We start from the raw sequence: 21,407 nt of genomic DNA on the forward strand, positions 1-21,407 counted from the left end.
GGTGCCAGGTGCACCCCCAGGTGAGGGGTGACTCTGAAGAACCTAAGAGCGATGAAGACCCATCTGGAATCCACTCTCCTTGGAGGTGGTCTCCAGAGCACCTTTCACAATCGCCCTTTGAATTATATTTCTCTTCCAACTAAATTATTCCAAGCTACCCCAAGATACTCTCATTTCCCCTGGATGAGAGTGCAAACAGAAACACATGCGAACAAGGCCTTATTTGTGAAGGCTGAGTACTGAGCGTGTGCGGTTAGCCACCTAGAGTAACCTCAGTAAGGAAACCCGTGAACGTCTAAGCAGATGATTCTTTTATTGTTCCCCTGCTGTGAGACACGTGACAGACGCTCCATAGGACCGAACTGATTCATGAGGCACTGTCTGCTCCAGCTGCTTCTGTCTGCCCCCCAAAGAGCCAGGCGAACCCCCTAAACCATCTAGCGACGCCCCAGTTAGCCCCTCCTCCCTTTTGAGAGAGCTGTGGCTCCAGGAATCTCCGTGACGTCAGATGCCAGAAACGCTGACAAGTGAATCCAGTGCAGACTGGAGTAGAGGCCCTCGCTGTTCGGCTCTCCACGCAGGCTCCACTGGGAGGTGACTCTGGTGGCGACCCCACACGCCCTCTGTAGGCACAGCCGGTCCTACCCGTGCTGAGAGCCTGGTGTTCCGAATTGCTCACTGAGGGAAATTCTGGAACTGCTTCGATGTGCAGACCAGCAGTAAACCGGGTAAAGGAGGGAGCTGAGCGGAGGGGTTAGCTGGAAGAATCGCAGGTGGAGGAGGGCACCCAGGGCCGCAGGTGCCATCTTGCCTTGGTGAGGACACTCAAGTACACTCCACAGGCTCGCAGCGAACGGATGTGGCCCTAGGTGACGTGCCAGGGCGGGAACCCCCACCCTCCCGTCAGGTGTGACATTTTGCATGGCACGTGTCTTTATTTTCACATGTTCTGTCGACGTACCATATATGCCTGACTTTTTAAAATTCTTAACGTGTGTTTTTCAAAAGAGCCGTAAAGTTTCGGAAGTTACAACCTGCACTTAAAACACTGGGGAGGAAAACTCACAGCCATTTTACACACAGCCGAGCACAGTGGAGAGTTGGCATTTTTAAAATGCAAGGTAGAATTGTTCTTATTACGCCCAAATGTTGGCTTAAACAAAATACGTAAAACTTGACTGCATATGGACTAAGGTTAATTAAATGACAGTAAAACCAGTATGGTTTCAGCCCTTTGTACATTTTTGTTTTAAAGTTGGCAGTTGGAACCACTCTTCAGAAAAACCTTTCCCCTGTGAGTGAGTTTGAAATTGAACCATTTTTTCTTGGAAAATATTCTAAGCTAAAAAGAAATATGAGACCAGTTATATATTTTAAAGTGCCTTCATCAGGACTGAGCTGCTTAGGTTTTAAAGTGCCCAGAATTATGGGGAAATTTCACCATAGCTGCATTTATTGGGGAAAATTTGCTTCTCTCAAAAGGAATTAGTCAACATTTCCTTTTGATTATGTAACAAACCTTTAATGCATTTATTGAGAATTAACTTATTGAGAAGATTTGGATTTTATTAAATTTGGTGTGTGACAATCACAAAGATTTCTTAAATTGTTCTGCGTAAGACGCCACACGTTACCAGAGCTGCTGGGGCCCAAATGGTCGTTGGGAGAACGCCTACCCTCCGAAAGGAAAAAATTTTGAATTAAAAAATAAAAACCCCGCGAATGATTAATGAGCAAGGAACGCTGATAGATTTTTTTTAAAAGCAGCTATGAAAGAACACCATTCACTGATAAAGTGCTGGAAAATACAAAAATTGCTTCATCGCTTAGATATGTTTTCAGACTTTCTGGTCCAAAAACCAGCTTAAGTGTGGGAGTCTTTGGTTTTGGTCTTTACTGTTATTGACCTCTTTGGTGGTTGTTTTCTTATAAATATCAACTTGAGGAGAAAACGTTTTTGTGGAGGCTATTAGTAAAAACCTGGTCCATGCTGTTACTTTTTCTGTTATTGCGGAGAACAGCTGATTCCGTTGCTTCCTAAATGTTACCTGACAATGCCTCTCATCTTGAAGTTTCCCTCCCGAGAGATTCTGAACACTAGATGTGATTCTCTTACATTCTTATTCCAAGGAGGAGAACTCATGTAAGAACCTCACATATATACATATATTTTTTTGCATGTTTTCTTCATAATGCAAAAGAGCAAATACTGAAAGGTTCACTTTCTTGAAAATGTGACTGGCTTCCCATGGGACCGTGACCCTTACTTGTGAGGAATACAAGGAGTGCTTCAAACTTCAGATGCTCTTAGCATGTTACAGCGTGTGGCATTTTTCGTGCAACAAGGTTATCTGGTTCACAATAAGTGCGGGAGAAAGGAATTACAAAAGATGAGAACAGCTGGCCAGAGCTGGAAATGGAATGTTTAGCAAACCTTACTTAATGTCTGTGTTCCTTACACGGCACTGGGACCCAGGGGACATCTGCCCCCTGTGTCCCATAATTGGCCTGTGACAGTGGGAGACAGTAGGAAAGGCCCCCAACCGGGGCACGAGCGGAGCTTCATGGAGCCCAGCCAAGTCCGTAGTTAGTCCTCTGTGAGGTTCGGAGGGTCCGAGGAGTCGAGCGTCGACAGTCTTACAAGCAGGTGCTTTCCGAGCTGGCAGAGAAATGCAGTGGAGGCTTCCCAGGAGAGGAACCAGCACGAGCAAAGGCATGGGAGCGCATGGCCTGCTCGGGGAATGGCACCGTGTTCTGGGTCATCCAGCTCGTTCCCTGAACCACCTATTGGCCAGGTGCAGCCCAGGTACTGAGGTTACAAAGATGAAGAGAATCTATTGTCTTTCTTCACGGGACTACCAGTCTAGAGTGGGAGACAAAAAAGGAAACATACATTATAGTTCAGCGTGATATGTAACGGGGATATGAAAAGATTGCTCAGGGAGGAAGAAAAGGGAGCAATTCGTTTAGCCTCATCTCAGGGAGAGGTCGCCACAGAAACGCTCAGGTGGTAATGCCGGAGCTTGGTCTCCAAGTTTGAGAAAGAGTTTGCCAGGTAAAGTAGGAACAGAACTCTAAGGACGCGAACAATATCCGAACAGTTACATGAAATCAATATGATTAATTGCACTCAGCAGATGCTTCGGTTTGAGTTCTCGGTATTTTCCGGCTCGTCCTATGATTTCGTGGACTATAAAAATTCAATCTGATTACTAGTTTCCTGGCTGTTTGGAATCTGAGTAACCACAACCTTACCGCAGCACCAACGCAGTTTTTCCAAGAGTGTTTCGATCTGTTCTAAAGCAGATGGGGCACTGGTGAGCTGTGGAGTCTTCCTTCCTGTGCCAGCCTGTAATGGTCGGGGCCAGTCCTGGCACACTAGTTTGCTTATTTACACTGGGTACCGAGTGTTTCCATGAAAGACCTTTCAGGGGGTTGGCTGCAATAGTCCCTGCTTCTTGTTTAGACTGAGTCAAAAGAGGGCAGGCTGCACTCAAGCTAGTCTGTGTTTAGACAGAGACGAAAAAGAGCGCTGTTTCAAAAGTTCGTCATCAGCTCAATGGGCAGTGAGGATTTTAAACGTATCTGCTACAAAAGGGGCATTTCACACCATTCAGAACAGATTTTTCAGTATTAGAATTTTGAATATAGTTAGTTACCTTAGGACTGAATCTGATGGATATTTTGTCTCGTCAGTTTTGCCCACTGGCAAGAGGACCAAACACTTCAGCAGTTGTATCCCTCTCACTTATTAGTCACTTAACTAATAGCCAGTCTGTCCAAAAGGACACGATTGATCAAACCAGAATTTAGACAAACTTGTGTGCCTACTACGTGCTCAGCTGCATACGGCCTTCATCAAGATCTTATGTCATTTGAGACAAATCACATATTTACCGAAAATACTTTTTAAAAAGTGTCCAAGTATATAAGTGTCCACAGTGACGGTGACCTGTTGTGGAGAAAATCAGTGAAAAGCTCTCTAGAGCACCTATATTCCCAGGCCAGCTACACTGCCTCAGGACATGAGAAATGCAAAATCGGGAGTCTACCTGAGGCCCTTTGATCTGAGTGTAAACAAACCTTCTCGGGGAGGTAATTCTGGCGCACACAAACATTGAAGAACCACTGTTCTAGCAAAAAACAAAAGAAACTTAGGTGTGTAGTAGGTACTTGAAATTACCAGGACTGTGACCGCCTGAGCTAAGAATTTGGCTCTCACTCCAGTAGGGAGCTTTCAGGTTGATGAGGGAGGGCGGATGGGTGGGTCATGATCTTAGGAAGATGAGGCCAGAAAATCAGAGCAGGCCCACCACTGAGGCAGGGACAGGTAGAGGCGGGAAGGGAGGGGCCGTCAGTTGGAGACACATTTGCTAACAAGAGGATACGGTTTTAGAGGCGTTTAAGGGAATGATTGAATAACCAACAGATTGAAAAGTCAAGAAATGCTGATTTAACAAACGGACATGAAGATATGCATACATAAAATCTCAAATACATGTAGTTAATTTATAGACAAATTAAGGAAAAAGATGGAATGGCCAACTTTGACGGTTGGGATACCTCAGCAGCTTTACGTGGAAGCTTTGAATACAGTGTCTTCAATAGGGGCTAAGCCCTCCAAGACCCCTAAATGCATCAGAATGCTGGAGATTAAGTTTTATTGGCCTCCCTCTCCAGGTTACCTGCCGAGGGCACAGTTGGGGGGGAGGCAGGGGGTGCGATCTGAGCTAAGCACCCGAAGTATCAGGCAGTAAGATGAATGCATTACTGACTACATTACACGGGCACAGCTCGGAGACACTGCTGGGATTGCCGACCACCCCGGTAACGCGAACGTCACAGTAAAGCGAGTTGTAATCCTATTGCTGATAGAGGGTCTGGTTTTCAGTTTGTAAAAAACACGACACCTGTGAAGTGCAGTAAAGCGAGGTGTGCCTACATCTTACATCTGACTGTGGGTTTATTCCACGAATCCCATTCTTCTTCCTCAGCTGAATCTGGAGTGTTCTGTCCTGTGTAATCCTTCCTTTCAAGATTTGTTGCTCATGGAAGGAAGCTTTAGAAGCTAGCTGGAATATCCTAAATCAATTCTTTATAAAAAAGCTTTATTGAAAGCTACCTTTTGGAAATACTGACTGCATGTAAATCATCTAAATTTTAACAGAAGGCATTTCACAGGAGTCTGAAAATAGTATTTTGATTTGAAAGGAAAATGCTATGTTTTAAATAAGGAAAAATAACCACTTTAAAGTTGAACTTAGGTGAGTTATTCTTGTTTTGTGTTCACGCAGGATATTTTGTACCAAAACCTAGTCCAAGATAGAAATGAGATTTAAGCACCAACCATGTGACAGACCTGTACTGAGAAATTCTCAGACATCCTCTCAATTCTCCACCACGAGAGGAATGACCATGCTAATTGTATAAATGGAGAAACAGACTGAAAAGTTAAATAACGTAAAACCATAAGGAAATGGGTCAGTCTGATTCCAAAACCCACTCCACCCTAATACCGCTCGATTTTAGGAAACTGCAGATCTGGGAGCAGGACCTTACACCACTTGTAGAATTTTATCGAATGTGTGTTTCGTGGAAGCCTTTTTATCGTAACTGACTCAAATGCCCAGCATCCAATCCAGGCCCAACTGGGCTGAGAACATGTAAACGCAGAGAATGAACGATGCCCCCAAACACCCAGGACGGAGCTCGACACCCTCCACTGAGGCCTGATTTTGTCCGGCAGCCACATGACAGGCCCAACCTCTGGTCCTGGGTTTTGACAGCACTGTGTCACTGGACCCACCTGAGGCCTGGGCCTCCCTGCCCTGAGTGGTATCGCCTTGGGGTCTGTGGTGGCCCCAGTGGCTGTGTACTTGGAGCTGGGTGAGGTGTGAGGACGCCCCGTCTTCCTAGATGTGCTGCCTTCTGCTTTTCTCGCAAACCAAACCAGCCAGGGGTCCCTGGGCAGAGGCCTCGGGAACCTCAAGGCCAGGGCTCGTCCCTCAGACGTGGGGCCCCACTCATGCTGCCGCCCTGGGTAGTTGCTGAGCTGTTCCTGCCGTGCAAACCACCATTTTCCAGTGAGCCTGCGTCACTTGGAACCGGACCTGGGAAACAGGCGAGAAGCCTGCGCTTGTGCAGTTTTTCGTTTCTTTCTGAAACGAGGAGCAGGCAACACTTCTGAATGTCGCGTTGCATGACTAGGTCACAGAATTCCCCGTTGTGACGAGAAAGATGTTCTTTTTGAAGTTCTGTGTGTGTTTGATGTAGTGTCGGGACACTGTTTGTAGAAAGTGGGTTTCAGTACAAACCATAACCACAGAGGTAAATCTATGGTTCAGGATATGATCTGACGCACAGGAAGTGTCTGGGGCTAATGATGAAACTTTTTAACTTTCCAGATGACAGAACAAAGGAAGCAGAAGCAGAGGATTGGGCTCCTAGGACACCCCCCGCACATGAACGTGAACCCACAGCAGCCCGCATAAGAAGTGAAATCCAGCGCCGCATTTCCCTTTTTAATGATTATTAGTGTGGGGACGCTGAGCAGCTCTGACTCACCCCCGAGGCTGCATTTATGCTCAGTACATTTGTAAATACTCAGTTTTCTACTGTATGTATATGATTGCTACTCTACAGGTCTGGATATATGTATTGTAATTAGAATTGTTGGCATGATGAAATTTCATTTGTGCCAAAAATATTAAATGCTTTTTTTGGAAGGACTAAAGAAAGCACCTGATTTGCACTTGAACCAGATTATAGATTTAAAACTACATGACATGTATTTTGTATTTAAAACTAGACTAGCCAGTATTTATGTTTTTTATAAAACTGTGCAATACGGATTATGCAATCACAATAAATTTATAACTCCTGGGTGTCCTAGGGACTGCACATCTTTGAAGCTGGTGTGAAAAATGTAATAAATGGTTACATATCAAATGATGCTGCTGCCAAAATCATACTAATAGTGAGTTCAGGCCCCTGGGCATTCTGTGCCATGTCATTACCCTGTGCTGATACTGTTGCTCGTGGCAAGTGGCACTAACGCCTCTGTCTCGTTGTGACGAAGCTCCAAGCCTAGCAACTGTCCAGTCAGCATTCGTTTTAAGAAAAGCAACTTTAGTTTCAAAGATACTTTTAAGCTTCTGAATTGATCATTTAAACTATTTCTTTAAATAAGAGCTACATTAGAGGCTCCGACTTTAGCTTGTGAAGTTAATGAAGCTTTTAAAGGGGGCTTTTTATGCAGCGTTTCGGGTACGTGCAGACTGCTGGCCAATCAGTGTCATCTCCTTACCTGAATTCTGGTGTCACATTATGAAGAAATGAATAACTGATGGCCTCTAGATCAGCTGGGCCAAACAGGAGAGTTGAATGTTTTCTTCCTCTAAACAACGTGCTACAGTAGCTAATGCGTAGTAATGTGTAATCCGGAGAAGATGGAATGTGGCTGCCCCGTTAGAACTCAGAGTTGAACACTGACGTTATGCTTGTGAAAGAGCCATGTCTTGGTTTTGTTTCTTTGTCACGTGATTTCTTTCGTTGATGGATGAAAAGTGTGAAAGGAAACCTTTATGTCTGTTGCTTCGTTTTGTACATGGATCTCATTTTACGAGAGACGGCAAAAAAAGTTTTAAAATGTATTGAAAGCAGAGTTCCAAAATGAGTCAAGTTTGTAAATGCATATATAAAAATACATATTTAATAAATGATGCAGAATAATATACAGGACCGACTGGTGGCTTTTGTTTGGACGTTCCTTTGTGTGCTAACAGCTACTCCGATGTGTATTTTCTTTAGGGCCAATCTAAAGTGCTGCTGCTTTGATACTAGATGAATTCAGAAAATGCCTACCTGGCTGATGAGAACTGTGAGGAGAACGGCCTGAACACACTGGGCATGTCTGATGCAGTGTCCTTCATTTCTCCGGACCAGCAACGGCGGTGGGCGCCCAGTACCACGTGGTGAGGGGGAGGGCTCTGCCGAGGCCCCTGGGCTTTTCTCTGGCACTTTCACTTCCAGTTGTTTTGGTTCGTGACCAGTGTTCACTGAGGGTCCTTCTGCAAGACCATCCTGACGGTTTACAAAGCTAATGCTTCCACCCAAAGGTCACAACACTTGTTCCCTCCTCAAAGCAACCTCGTCAGGGTGGCTTTTAGCCGCGGTTTTCCCCAGGCCTTGGTACATAACCAATGCTGGGAACTGGGTTGGGATTCAATTCCAGCTGCGTGGCTGATTTCCTAACCAGTGCTTTTACTTTATAAATTTGACAACATACGAACACGGGAAGAACGCCCCAGTCCATGCAGCGTCCATCTCCACACAGCGCCTCCCCGGTCAGGCAGGCCCAGGACAAACCGATGCACAGCCATCAGCCAGCAGCCGTGTCCCAGCACCTCCTCACCGCTCAGCCTGCAGGGACGTGCCCATCCTCTGCGTCTCTGATCCCCATGCTGCCCAGCTCGACGTGCCAGGTGTGGGGTTTGTCTCCCAGCTCCCATCCAGATCACTGGAAAGGTCTGCATTGACATGTTCAGGTTGCAGCTTTTACAGGTTTGTCATGTTGCACTTCAATCCTGTCACTTCAGATATAAATCTTCCTTCAGTTCACCACCTTCAGCAGAAAATGAATGGATGCAGCTCACCTGACCTGACATGCGGTAGACGCCAGCCTGGGAGTTTGGGTGTGAACACAAAGCTAGTATACTTGAAACATAAACGTCCTGTGGCCTTTGATGTGTGCTGGTGAGTTCACCTTGCTCCACACATGGCCTATTCAACACCTGTAGTTCAAGGGTTGAGGCCCAACTCCCCTTCAGAGTGACCTGCAGATGAAGAATTAGTGTTATCAGGCTGAGCCATGGACGTGGCAGCGTAGTGCTGACGTGCAAAAGCGTCTTTTGGCCTTTGATGATTTAATTTTAAAAGTCTGCTCTAGCATGAGTTCAATTTTCAAGATCTGCCAGTTTCCTTAACTAAATCACTCATTAAATCAAAGGGTTTGGGAACTTGCATTCCACTTTTCCAACATTTATAATATCTTGCCCTCTTCTACTTCTGTCCCTAAAATTATGTAGTGATAAACCTATTTTCCCCCAAATAAAGCTTCCACTCTTGGTTTGCTGGGTCCCAAAACCTTCAATGATACTCTGTCCTGTACAATTTTTCTTAGCACTGAATCTGTCTTCACTCCCCACCACACACAAAAAATACAACTTCTTTAAAACTTTGATTCAACTTACTTGGTTTGTTACCAACTTCATGTTCCTTATTCATTGTTATTCATTCTCCAATTTTTATTTGGTTGTTCCTTCTGAAAATGGATTGCTTGATTTTGCTCCTGTAAAGACCACTCTTGCACTCTGTGTAAATGTTGCCAAACATAAATCATAAAGCAAGCAGACTATCCGTGGAAGCGACCCAGCAACTCAGTCTTTGCAGCAGCAAACAAGGTTTTCCTTATGTGCTAGTGGAAAATAAGCTTTTCACAGTCAACTAAGGAATTAACTCATGAAAAACTCACTTCTAGATCTCTGTACCCTCCTAGTGAGAAACAGCCAGAAGTCTCTGAAACAGGCAGACCTCACAGAGATGGAGGGTTCGGTTCCAGGCCAACACAGGGAAGCGTGTTGTGATCTTCCTGCTGGGGCGGGCCTTGCCATCAGTCTGAAAAACCAACACCTGCGAAGCACAAGAAAGGGCAGCGAGACGAGACAAGGTGTGCTTGGGGTTACTTCAAGGCTAATCATGAGACCACTGGCAGGTCTGACTTCCGGGCTGCAGACTTCGGGGATTCAACAGTGTTAACTACAGAAGGGACATAACTGCATACTTAGAGACGCAGAGTTGGGTTTTGCTAAAATAATGTTCTTAATAGATCTTAGAAAACGAAACGTGTGCCTGAAAGAAGGCTTAAATTATATATGGCAATGAAACTCACCTTTACATAGAACAATAACAAGAGACCCCTGCTGAAGGCTCCGAGACTGTGCTCTGTCTACCAGCCATTCAGCACGAGTGAAACTCATTGTCAAGATGAGAAGTGGAGCCTTACAGAGGTCAAGTAACTCCCCAGGACTCAGCCCCAGAAGAAGCTCTCCTGACTGGGCCAAATACCGAGAGAGCTGTTCCTGCTTGCAATCTCCCTTCCAGAAAAGGACCCTAGTGTCTTCTCAGTAATCAGTTTCCCATCCCAGTTCTCTTTACAGACAGTTCTTATGCAGAATTGTAGTCTGTCCGATGATACACATTGCTTTGCTTTGCTTTTCAAATCTCTTTCATAAGAGGATCTACAAATCAGCAAGTGCTGGATATGAATGTTTGGTCAAGACCAGAAACTCTGTCGCAAAGAGAAGCAGCTCCTAAAATCTCTCTCCTTTCCAACGGCAAGTCTCCTAGAAACAGCCCTTCTTTAACTGCCCTTTGCAAAAGCAGAGCCTGGCTCTCAATCCAGGAGGCGTGTCCAGGGAGCCGAGTCAGTGAGGAGGGGCACTTATCCTGCCACAGACTCCTCTTCATGCTTCTGATCATTTGTTAACAATCGACTAGGATGTTGGAAAACCCCCATAAAGATTTCGATTTTACAGAAAGTACCCAAAATTCCACCAGTTTTGCATCACAAAGTAGTTGTTAAAGTTTTGAGTAAAATGCCGTGTGTGGTTTTTGTGGGTGGTTGCAGCTCAGGAGGACTGGCGGCCCCTCAGCTGCAGGGGAGAGCTGTGACGGCAATTACAAACGAAGACAATTGTGACCGTCCTCACAAACAGTTCTCCTCTTGGGCACTGTGTGCCACATTTAGCAACTCTCGCAACCCAGGAGCGCATTCAGAAGCACAACTAGACTTCACATGTGCACCCCAAAACCTGCCAAAAGGAAGAAAATGAAAAGGCAGACCTGGGGCTGGTTTTCACCTGTGGCCACCTCAGACACCGCTTAGGGACTATGGACTCTCCAGCTGCTCCTGTTTTAAACTCTGGGGGCAAGACAAATCTCTAGCTTACTAGGTACTACATTTAAAACAGAAAATGACAGAGGGAGAAGCTTCCAATACTGAAAATGCTTTAAGGTCATGACAAACAGTGTGAAAGAGAATCCTAACACCTCGATGAGAAACGGCACCATCCACCCCTCCTGGAAAGAAAAAAAAGAAAGCTCAAAACCACTAGAGAGTAAGAACGCAGAGTTTGAGAAAACCCCTAAGGTGAATTCTGAACAACAAGAGAGTCCCACAACACAAAAAGTGCGTACTGTGTGCAAGAACCTTGAATGGAAAGAGTTTGCCAGCATTTCTGTACTCACCTCGCAAAAGATGGCGGGGCCCCCAGGGAGCGGCTTCAGACCGTCCAGGAATGGAACCTGCTCACTCTGGAATGTAAGCAGGTTATTTAGTGCTTTTTTCACATACTTGTCACCTTCAGCATCTCATGGGAGAGAGCTCTGGAAGAAAAACAATGAAGGTGTGGTAAGAAATGGGGACCAGGAGACTGAACCACGAAAGGCCCAGGTGCTAAGTAGCAGTTTCCTTCAGAGCCCACGTGGCAGCCTGGACCTTGAAGTGGATCCGTCTTCACACCAGCTCTGCCACTTCAGTGCCGCGCCCCTGGGCGAGTTCTTTAATCACTGTCATTACACCCCCAACCCCCATCTAAAGAGGGGACATACTACCACCTCTTCCGGCCAGACTGAGCATGAAGGCAGACAGTACATGTCGCGTTTAGTACAGACCCCATCCACGTTCCTCCCCATTCCTCTGCAAATGACCGTTTTCCTTGCTGCCACACCTACCCACCATCTCAGCTACAGACTGTGACCAAAGCTGCTTTCTCGTCCTGCTAAATGGGCTGGATGTTACCAGGGGGTCCTATGTCCCACACCTTAATACGGCACATCTGGGCCATACTGAGTCATTTGTTTCAATTTCAGCTCTAAGATCCAAATTATGTTTTACCTCTCAGTTTGAACTGAATTCATGAAGAAAACTATCCTACAGCTCATGACTTCCAGATAATTGTTCGCATACCTGTGATCAGTGTTGAATTCAAATGTGACATCTTTGTAAAAAAATCTTTATGGAAAGGTGTTTTATCTTAGGAATGATAATGTGTTTCCTTGGTTCACGATGTGCTTTCATGTAAACGTCCCAACACTGTGAAGCAGACATTGTCCTGAATTGTACGCTCTCTCATTTCACACCCACATGCAAATTCGAGACCATATCTCACACAGCTGCCCAGGACTCTCCTTAGTAATTGCAAGGGCCTTAAGGACGGTGCTCATGACCAGATTCCTCCTGAGTGCTTGTCACTCTTTCGCCCTGAATCCTGACTGCAACCCACTGCTCGTCATCTCCTCTCTCTAATCCACTTCGCCCCTGGTGTAGACACAGCCTGCATACTCTGTCTCCAAAGCACCTTCTTGTTGGGAAGAGGAGGCCTTTACTGGAGGAAGATGATAATCCACAGGAAACGACTTAAGATTAAGAATCAGACATCAGAGCTCCCTGCCCCCATCCTTCTCTGCCACTGGCGTGGCCATTTTTCATCCCTAGCCTAATGCTCACCCCTGCCCAAACAAAAGCACAATAAAAAGTTTTCATCCAGCTTCAAGTGAAAACTAAAAATTATTGTGTCTTGATTACGCAGAGCAATTTTAACCCCCGGGCCCCAACCACTCCCATCTAGGTTAACCCTTTGCTTTGACCAAACAAACAAAGAAACGGACTATAATTCAGCTGTCCTTAGCTTCCCAACAAAGAACAACCAGCTTATACAATAACACTTTCTTTTCCTTCCAGATTCATCCTTGTCTTACAGAAGAAAAAATGAGCTTAGGAAGGTGAAGTGCTTTGGTCAAACCAGAACAGCAGACTGAGGTTCAAAGGCAGACCACCTGACCATCTGTCAGGTACTTTCTTCTACAGCCTCTGCCTCCCTGCCCAGGTGCAATCCCGCTGATGAGGTGCTGGGGCCTCCACCTCCCCCCGCCCACCTGTTTGGGGGAGACCTGCAAATGTCAGGTTAAGTCCTAAGAGACTGGAAGGGAAGTCAGGCCTAGGGGTGAGGGCTCCACCTCCTTCGTGCCCATGAGACTAGCGGGAAAGACAGATTCTTTGCAAACCTTCATTTAATCTGCTTGAGGGTTTTGGAGCCAAGGCCAGTTAGGAGACTTTCACTGAGGAAGAAATACCCAGCAGTGGCCCCAAAGGAGTTCCTCCACACAAAACAAATCATCAGGCAGTCACTAGCCTTTTGATGCTAATTGACCATTTAATCCTATAATGACCCATTAACCATAATGCCTCTGGCTCAGTCTTCTTGATTCACAACTCAAAACCATCCTCCATTGCTCCCTCTAACGAGGGACCCCAATCTCTCTCTCCCCTCTTCTGGTTCTTGTAACAGATAAAGCTGTTGTCTCCGTGAATGTGTAGATTCAGACCTGCACACCCATCCTTACTCTCTCCACCCCACCCCGTCCAACATCCAACAATGCTAACAGGCACTCCCTCCCCACTCCCGAGCACGGTGGCAGTTCTCAGGTTACACCCCAAGAGACAGAACACGTTCTAGGTAACACACGGAAACGAGGGCCATTTGAGGGTAATGAAGGGTTATGGTTCATGTACATGTGAACATGGATGAACTTCGAAAGCATTATGTTAGCAAGGAAATGGAGTCAGACCGAAAGGCTCCTGTGTCATCTGTGGATGTGACATTCTGAGCAAAGCAAAACTGGAGGGACAGAAATCAGATCAGCGGTTGCCAGAAACAATGGGCCTAGAAAGGGGACTTATTACGAAGGGACACGAGGGAAATATTTTGGTGATGGAAATATCTCCAGTGTGTTTGTGGTTACGTGACTACATAAGGTTCTCGAAATTCATAACGGTAACCTAAAAAGGGTAAATTTTACTATATGTAAATTACACCTCAGTAAACTTGACTTAAGGAAAAAAACCCTAGTGAAAAGGGTGAAGGGCCAGTCCCAAGATTTTGGTACTTAGGACGCACTGCTAATGGGGGGGTCACAATGCCCTATCCTTGTGGCCGTGCACACGTGCAAACTTTGAACCGAGCACCATTTCACAGAGGGGGCAGGGGGGTTAGGGCTAAAACTCCGCTTGTGGGGAGCCTCGTAGGGCCAGCAGTGAGACTTTTTTTTTAATGATTTGTTTTAATTGTCTTGCGTTTCAGAACTTGCACATGAAACAGCCCTGAAGTATCCTGCCTTCATTTTCTACTCCGTACCAAATAACCAAAAATCTAGTGTCCTAAAACAACACAAATGCATTAGGTTCCCCTTCCAGTGGTCTAGTCTGAAATGGGTGGGCAGGGCTGCCTTCTCTCTGGAGGGCCTAGGGGAGAATCCACTCCCTTGCCTTCTTCAGCTTCTGGAGGCCGCCTGCATTCCTTGGCTGGTGGCCTGCTCCCATATTCAAAGCCAGAAATGGCTGGTCCAGTCCTTTCACACCCTGTGTCACACTGAGTCTGATGCTTCTGCCTGCCTCTTTCACTCACTGGGACCCTTGTGATTACATTAGTCCCATTTGAATAATCCAGGGAATGTCCCCATCTCAAAATTCATAAGGTAACTACTTACACCTGCAGCATCCCTTCTGCCATCTAAGGTAGCATTCGCAGCCTTAGGAAGGGGCATCTTGAAGGACACCACTATTCAGCCTCCCACATACGCCTTAGCAGACCTAGGGCAGGGGCTTAGGTCTAAGACAAGAACAATAAATCACCCGAAGTCAAGCTTCACTGATCTGCATACAATTAGGAAGGTGGGATTTTGTTACGGCCCAAACAGGCTGAACCAGTCCGTCCGTTATCATTATCATGTGAACTGCTCAAGTGATCTGATTGCCTGAGACAGTCTTGCTTCCCTTTCCTTCACTACCTGATACTCCTGGACAACCAGAAACAAGTATAAAAACAGGTGTGTTTGCTTTTTTAGACACATACACACACGTCTTATTTTCCTTAGGTTTTACTTGTGAGGATTAGCACTTTAAAATTAAGTAAGACAGTAAGACCAGATGAGATACAAAGAAAACAAAAGTGGACCATAAACATCCCAATCAGATAACCCTTCTTTTAAAAAAATAAAATAAAATAAAAAAAGCCAATACATGTACAAGATCAGAGAATTTAAATAATGTGCCATCCACATCTCTTTTTTGGTGAAGTGTCTGTTTAAACTTTTTGCTCACTTTTTTATTTCTTTTGCTCTTATTGAATTTTGAAAGTTTTGTGTTTTATATTCTGGTTGCTAGTTCTTTATCAAATACATTTTGCAACTTTTTTTCCTTGTCTGTGGCTTGTTTTTCCCTTTTCTTAGCAGAGCTTTTCAAAGACCAAAAGTTTTTAATTTTGATGAAATCCAATTTATTGAATTTTTTTTTCTTTGATGGTTCATGTTTTTTTTGTGTCCTAAGAAATCTTTGCTTAGCTAAGGTCCCAAAGATTTTCTCCTATGTTTTCTTCTAGAACAGCCATGCACAATAGAGCTTTCAGCAGTGATGAAAATGTACTCTAGTCCAAGCTCACGAGTACACCAGCTAGAGTTAGACTCATGTGACAACTGGGGACTTGACAGTGGCCAGGACAACTAAGGGGTGAGTTTTAAATTGTATTTAGTTTTTAATTATTTAAATGTAAATAGCCACATGTGGCTACCACATGAACAGGAAGTTCTGGAAGTGTTATAGTTTTAGGTTTTACATTTTAGTCTATGGTACATTTTGAGTTAATTTTGGTATATAAGGTAGGAGTTAGGGTTCATTTATTGAAATGTGGACATCTAATTATTCTAGCACCATTTTGTGAAAAGACTCTCTTTACTCCAATGAGTTATCTTGGCACACGTGTCCAAAATCAGCTGACCATGTTCATGTCTATCACTCTGTACTCTGTTCCGGGGCTCTGTGTCTCTCCTTTCACCGATGTCACACGGTCTTCCTATCTGGTCAGTTGCTGTTCAACAAGGGCACCAAGAATACACGATGAGGAAAAGACAGTCTCTTCAACGAATAGTGTTGGGAAAACGGGATATCCACATGCAAAAGAATGAAACTGGACCCTTATCTTATACCACCACACATAAACACCAACTCAAAATGGATTAAAAACTTAAATGTAAGACCTGACTGTAAAACTCCAAGAAAATGTATAGGGGGAAAGCTTCAAGGGCACTCGTTTCTTGACTATGACACAGCAAAAGGATAAGCAACAATAGACAAGTTGGGACTACATCAAACTAAAAAGCTTTTGCACAGCAAACAATAGAGTGAAAAGGCAACTAATGGAAAAAAAAGAAAATATTTGCAAATTGTTAAGGGGCTAATATCCAAAACATTCAAGGAATTCCTACAACACAATAGCAAAAACACAGTCTTCTTAAAAATGAGCCAAAGCTTTGAATAGACACTTCTCCAAAGACATAAGTGGTCAACAGGACCATGAAAAGATGCTCAACATCACTAAACATCAGGAAAATGCAAATCAAAACGCAGTGCGATACCACCTCACACCTGTTAGGATGACTGTTACCAAGAAAATAGAAAATATCAAGTGCTGGTGAGGACGGGGAGGATCCGGAAGCCTGGGGCACTGCCGTGGAGAACCGTATGGAGGGTCCTCAGAAAATCAAAAATATACCTACCACATGACACAGCAATGCTATTTGTAGGTACTTATCCAAAAGAGTTGAAATCAGGATCTCAAAGAGACAGCTGAACTCCCAGGTTGACTGCAGCATTGTTGACAATTGCCAAGCTGTGGGCACAGCCCAAGTGTCTATTGACAGATGAACGGATCAAGAAAACGTGGTGTGTACACACAGTGGAATATCATTCAGCCATAAAACGGAAGGAAATCCTGTCACAGGCTACAACACGGATGAGCCTTGAGCACATGGTGCTGAGTGGAATCAGCCAGCCACAGAAGGACAAATACTGTGTGATGCCACTTCCATGACGTATCCGAAGGCATCCAGGTCACCAAAGCAGAAAGTAGAATGGAGGTCGCCGGGAACATGGGGAGCTGCTACTCCGTGGCTGTAAAGCTCCAGTCGTGTACGGTCGAAAAGTTCTAGAGACCTGCTTGTCCACTTAACAGTGCTGTCTGCTCACTGAAGTTTATTAAGAGGGTAGCTCTCATGTTATGGGCATTTTTACCATCGTTTTTTAAAAGTCACTTTAGAGTCAGTCTTGAAATCAGGTAGTGTGAGTCCTCCGACTTTGTCTTTGTTTTTCACAATTGTTTGGCTGTTCTAAATTCTTTGCTTCTCTGAAACATAAATTTTAGAAATAGCCTGTAGACTTCCACAAAGTCTAGTAAGGTTGTGACTGTAGTTTCACTGAATCTGTCCATCAATTTGGTAAGAAATGACATTTTGACAATATTGAGTCTTCCAACCCAGGAACGCAGCATTGAGGTCTCCCCACTAATTGAGGTCTTCTTTGATTTTTCTCATCAGTTTTGTAGTTTTCACTACACAAATTTTGTTACATTTATCCCTAAGTAGCACAACAGTACCTGTTTTATCTCTCCTCTCGGTTCGTAGTACTAACCTCCCAACTACTAGGATGGAAACCAGGCGTTGCTCTCTCTTCTCCCTTCACTCAACCTATCACCAATTCCTCTTAATTCTACTTGTACACATTCTTTTCAAATATCTTCCCTTTTCCTTCCCCACGTTATCTGCAATGGCACTACCCTTTCCCAGGCAGCCATCATTTCTTACCTGGACTTCGCAATACTCCTCATGGTGGTTCCTCCCACTAATAGGTTTGAAGCTCCCAACATTCTCCCCTACTCTCCGAAACCTTTCTGCACAGACTCAAAAGTCCTTTGGCTCCTTTCTCATCTCTAACAACTTCAACCTTCACTGAAGCCACCGCCCCCAACACACACACACACAAATCTACAAGAATGAACATTGTACTTTCCAGGCCTTTTCACTTGCTGTTCCTTCACTTACAACATCCCTCTCTTCCTGCCTTCACTTGACCTTTCCTTCGGCGCCTCAATTAAGGCCCTTCTTCTGGGAAGCTTTGTGTGACACCCTGATCTGGGTTATGTGCTCTTAATCCCTTTAGCACTTAACACACTGAAATGATGTTTCTTTCTGTATCTCCCTCTATGTTGTAACCTCCGTGAGAGCCGGGGCTGCTTTACGTCTTGTTCAGCACCCTTTTCCTGTTATTGTTAAATTCAGAAATCCTTACTTTATTAATAGAAACAGGTACAAATCAGCACAGAGGAGTCAATGGCAGAGGAGGTATTATAATCTAGGTATACTAACTACACTGACCATGAGCTCGGTCAAAAATAGTCAGTGTCTTTTTATTGCGACATGAGCATGAGACTCCGAAGACCTTGGGCGATTCCCTTCGTCGTCTCTGAAATCATTTCTTCCTTTCTTACGTGGGTTAGGCAATACACATATCACAGTATTGCAGGAGAATTAGATGAGAGCAGATAAACTGAAAGCATGTTGTGAGTCAAACAATGATACATATACATGTATATCATGCATGTATGTCTATGTAGGTAGTTCCTGACATGTATGTATCAATGTATCATTAACTAAACCATGGTGCCCAAAGTCTAGTAAGTTATTTTTTTCCATCAGTGCTCACTACTACTGTTCATGTCCTACACTCTCAAATTTATGTTTACTTGAATGAAGCTCCGAGTAAACACAAATTCACCTTTCCTTTTGTGAAGTCTAAACGCCTCGTTTCACAATGCTCATCACCAAGTATAACTGTTATGAGCAGATTTTAGGTGCTTGCTACGTGTTAAATTAAAATTATCGATCCTTTTGTTGAAATAAGAAATGAGCAGCGTTGGCTAAGCGCCACACTCACATTGTAGGGTTTACTGTCTCATTTGAAACAAAATATGAAGAAAAACGTTCAAGAAAACTAGTATTTCTCAGTGAAACATTATCAATATCCAGGATTTCTATCACAGTTAAAAGTCATAACCTTTCAGGAGGGCTTTTCTCTTTAAAAAAAAAAAGAGAAATGGAGAAGGCCATGTCATAAATTTTCTACGGTTAAAGAACATACATCAACCACTGTTCTAGTCCCGTGTTCAATATGGTGAAATGAAATAATGAATGTAAGTGACATACGAATAGTAAATATAAACGGTACCTTCTCAGCGAATGTTACGATTGTTGTAGACTCATCACACTCTCCGTGAAATAATGTACATTGAACTGAAACTGCGACTGAGGCCAAGCACATGTAGCCCGTTTAAGTCAATTTCAAGAAACGAGAACATCAGCAGGTGAACTCCACGACTCTTTAAAAGATGGAAACGGAAACTTGAAAACCAACGGAAAAGTCAAACCATGGCACCTTTTATGCTTCCAATGGTATGTTTTTAAATTATTCATAGATAACACCAATCAAAAGGCTACCTTTTCCAACAAGGAGCTATGTGTGGGCAGACCAATGGCTTCCGCAAACACCTGCCAGTCACTCGGGGATCAGGACCAATCAACTGTTTATACATATTTCAGGCGCAAAGCATCACACACTGTGTAATCATGGTAGGCTAACCAACAGCAAGTCACATTCTGGCAAAGCATGTTGTATGATAAACAGACCATAAACAGAAACTATCACCACTCAGGGGCAAAATCCAGCTGGGTTTCTTTATCCCTAATCCCAGTTTCAGCTGCAGGTTTTTTCCAGAATGAACAGTAGTCTGATTTACTCAACACTCCGCAGAAGCCAGGGTGTGGTCCTCCTTCTCTAAGTAATATTACAAATGGATTTTCCCTGAACTCTTGTAGCAACAGGATTTTAAAGTGGTTACTGGTAAGAAAAGGTGAGATTAAGGTCAAAATGCATGTCTACAAAATTAAAGAACAGCTTTTAAGGACCATGGTAGCAACAGTGGAGGGAGGGGTATTACTGAGACCAAAAAAAAAAGGTTAATACAACAGAGAACACGAATAGTTTTCAAGCTTTCAACATGGAGCCACGGTAACAGTTGAAGAGCACCTGGTTTTGCCAACTTTCCTAAATACTGACAATGTTATCCTAAGTTACTCCAGTCCATGAATACCTGCCCCAGCTGTATGCAGGTCAGTCACGCTTCCTTCTTGATCATCAGAATTAACTCAGAAAAATCAGTGGAACGTTTCCTTTAGCCTTTCTAAAACAGCTAGAGACCGGGAAAGTTAGGGCTTTTCTAAGCAAGGGATAAACAGGAGTGTGCTTAATAAATTAATAATTGCATTCCTTGCCCCTGGCTAGCCGCCCGAGTGGAAACCGACCTCTGTTCCGGCTCACACCGGGGCTCGCACGGTCTGTTTGCATTGCCCCAGACAGGCTGGCTGCTGCGAAAGCCGCAACTGCCTACCAGCCCGGGGCGCTGCCTGAAGCCTGTAACTAGTGTTGGGAGCCCACTGCATGCCAGGGAAGACGCTTAGCGCTGCGCATTCTCTTTTCATTCCCTTCGAAGCACATTCTAGGCCCTGGTGAGGAAACTGAGGCCCAAGCTCGCACAGGCAGTGCGGCCAAGCCCCAGGGGGCCCGTCCGCAGGGCGGGAAACCACCAAGTTGGGTCTTGCTCAGTGCCCGCACTGAGCACCCGTCTCCCTGAGGGCAAGGGCATGACGTAGGTGCTCTACACACTCAGTAGGCACGTACAGTGAGTGTGACGTGAACTCTTCAAGAGTGGGGAAACTAGGCCCGGGCTAAGTGACCTGCAGAGGTCACAGAGCCGCTACCGGTGGGGATGGGCCCTGAAAGCTGGTCTTTGCGATCTCAGTGCCCGCGTGTGACACTGCGCAGTGCCTCTGGCTTACTCGGCCCTTGGGCCCCGCAGCCTTCCAGGCGACAGGGCCTGGGCCAGGACGCTCCCTCCTGGAACGTTTTCCCGTCAGCAGCCTCGTCGTCAGGGTGAAGCGGCGGCCCCACCCGCCGTCAGCGGCAACGCCCGCGCCAGGCATATGCAGCCTGTTCCCAGGCACTCCCTCCTCCGCCTTCACCCCTTTGCCACCTCCGCCCTCGCTCCAGCCGCGCGGCGCGCCTGCCAGCCCCGGCCCGTGGGCCTCCACATGGCCCGGCCGCCAGTGGCAAGGCGGGGCCTCGCGCTCGCCACGCCCCTCGGCGCCCCGCCCCCTCGGAGGAGCGCGGCCCCTCGGCTGGCGCATGCGCCCCCCCACCCTGCCGGCGGCGCGGTCGGCTTGGCCGCGTGATGTGTGCGAGCGCGCGGTGGGGGGTTGGCGGGTCGGTGCGCGGTTGAGGCCCCGGAGGAGGCGGGGGTGTCCTGGCGCGTCTCCACGTGGGAGGGGGCGTTTCCCCAGTAAAGGAAGGAAACGGCTGCCGAGGGCTGCGCGCACTGCCCTTTTCACGTCGTCCGGGAAATCGG

At 45.5% G+C, this 21,407-nt stretch overlaps 1 protein-coding gene and 1 long non-coding RNA gene across 4 annotated transcripts in view; one reads left to right on the top strand and one right to left on the bottom strand.

The window, feature by feature from the left end:
* ITPR1 (inositol 1,4,5-trisphosphate receptor type 1) overlaps positions 1-7,735 on the top strand; it is a 293,300-nt gene extending 285,565 nt beyond the window's left edge. The window contains exon 62 of the mRNA XM_074312232.1: positions 6,405-7,735. Coding sequence (XP_074168333.1) covers positions 6,405-6,491 — 87 coding nt within the window. The 3' untranslated portion in view covers positions 6,492-7,735. The remainder of the gene's footprint in view (positions 1-6,404) is intronic.
* LOC109459078 (uncharacterized) lies at positions 1,554-21,129 on the bottom strand. 3 transcript variants are annotated; one of them, XR_012489551.1, is made up of 4 exons: positions 19,175-19,437; positions 11,308-11,445; positions 7,864-9,690; positions 1,554-2,863 (listed from the first exon to the last, which is right to left on the bottom strand). It is a non-coding gene; the product is annotated as an uncharacterized LOC109459078 (long non-coding RNA). The 3 variants fall into 3 exon arrangements; XR_012489549.1 differs by lacking the exon at positions 1,554-2,863 and adding an exon at positions 19,444-21,129 and having other exon boundaries at positions 7,885-9,690; positions 19,175-19,323; XR_012489550.1 differs by lacking the exon at positions 1,554-2,863 and having other exon boundaries at positions 7,885-8,834; positions 9,252-9,690.
* Positions 21,130-21,407: the final 278 nt, after the last annotated feature.

The sequence above is a fragment of the Rhinolophus sinicus genome, linkage group LG10 (genome assembly GCF_036562045.2).
Source record: "Rhinolophus sinicus isolate RSC01 linkage group LG10, ASM3656204v1, whole genome shotgun sequence".
In the NCBI taxonomy this organism is placed as follows: domain Eukaryota; kingdom Metazoa; phylum Chordata; class Mammalia; order Chiroptera; family Rhinolophidae; genus Rhinolophus; species Rhinolophus sinicus.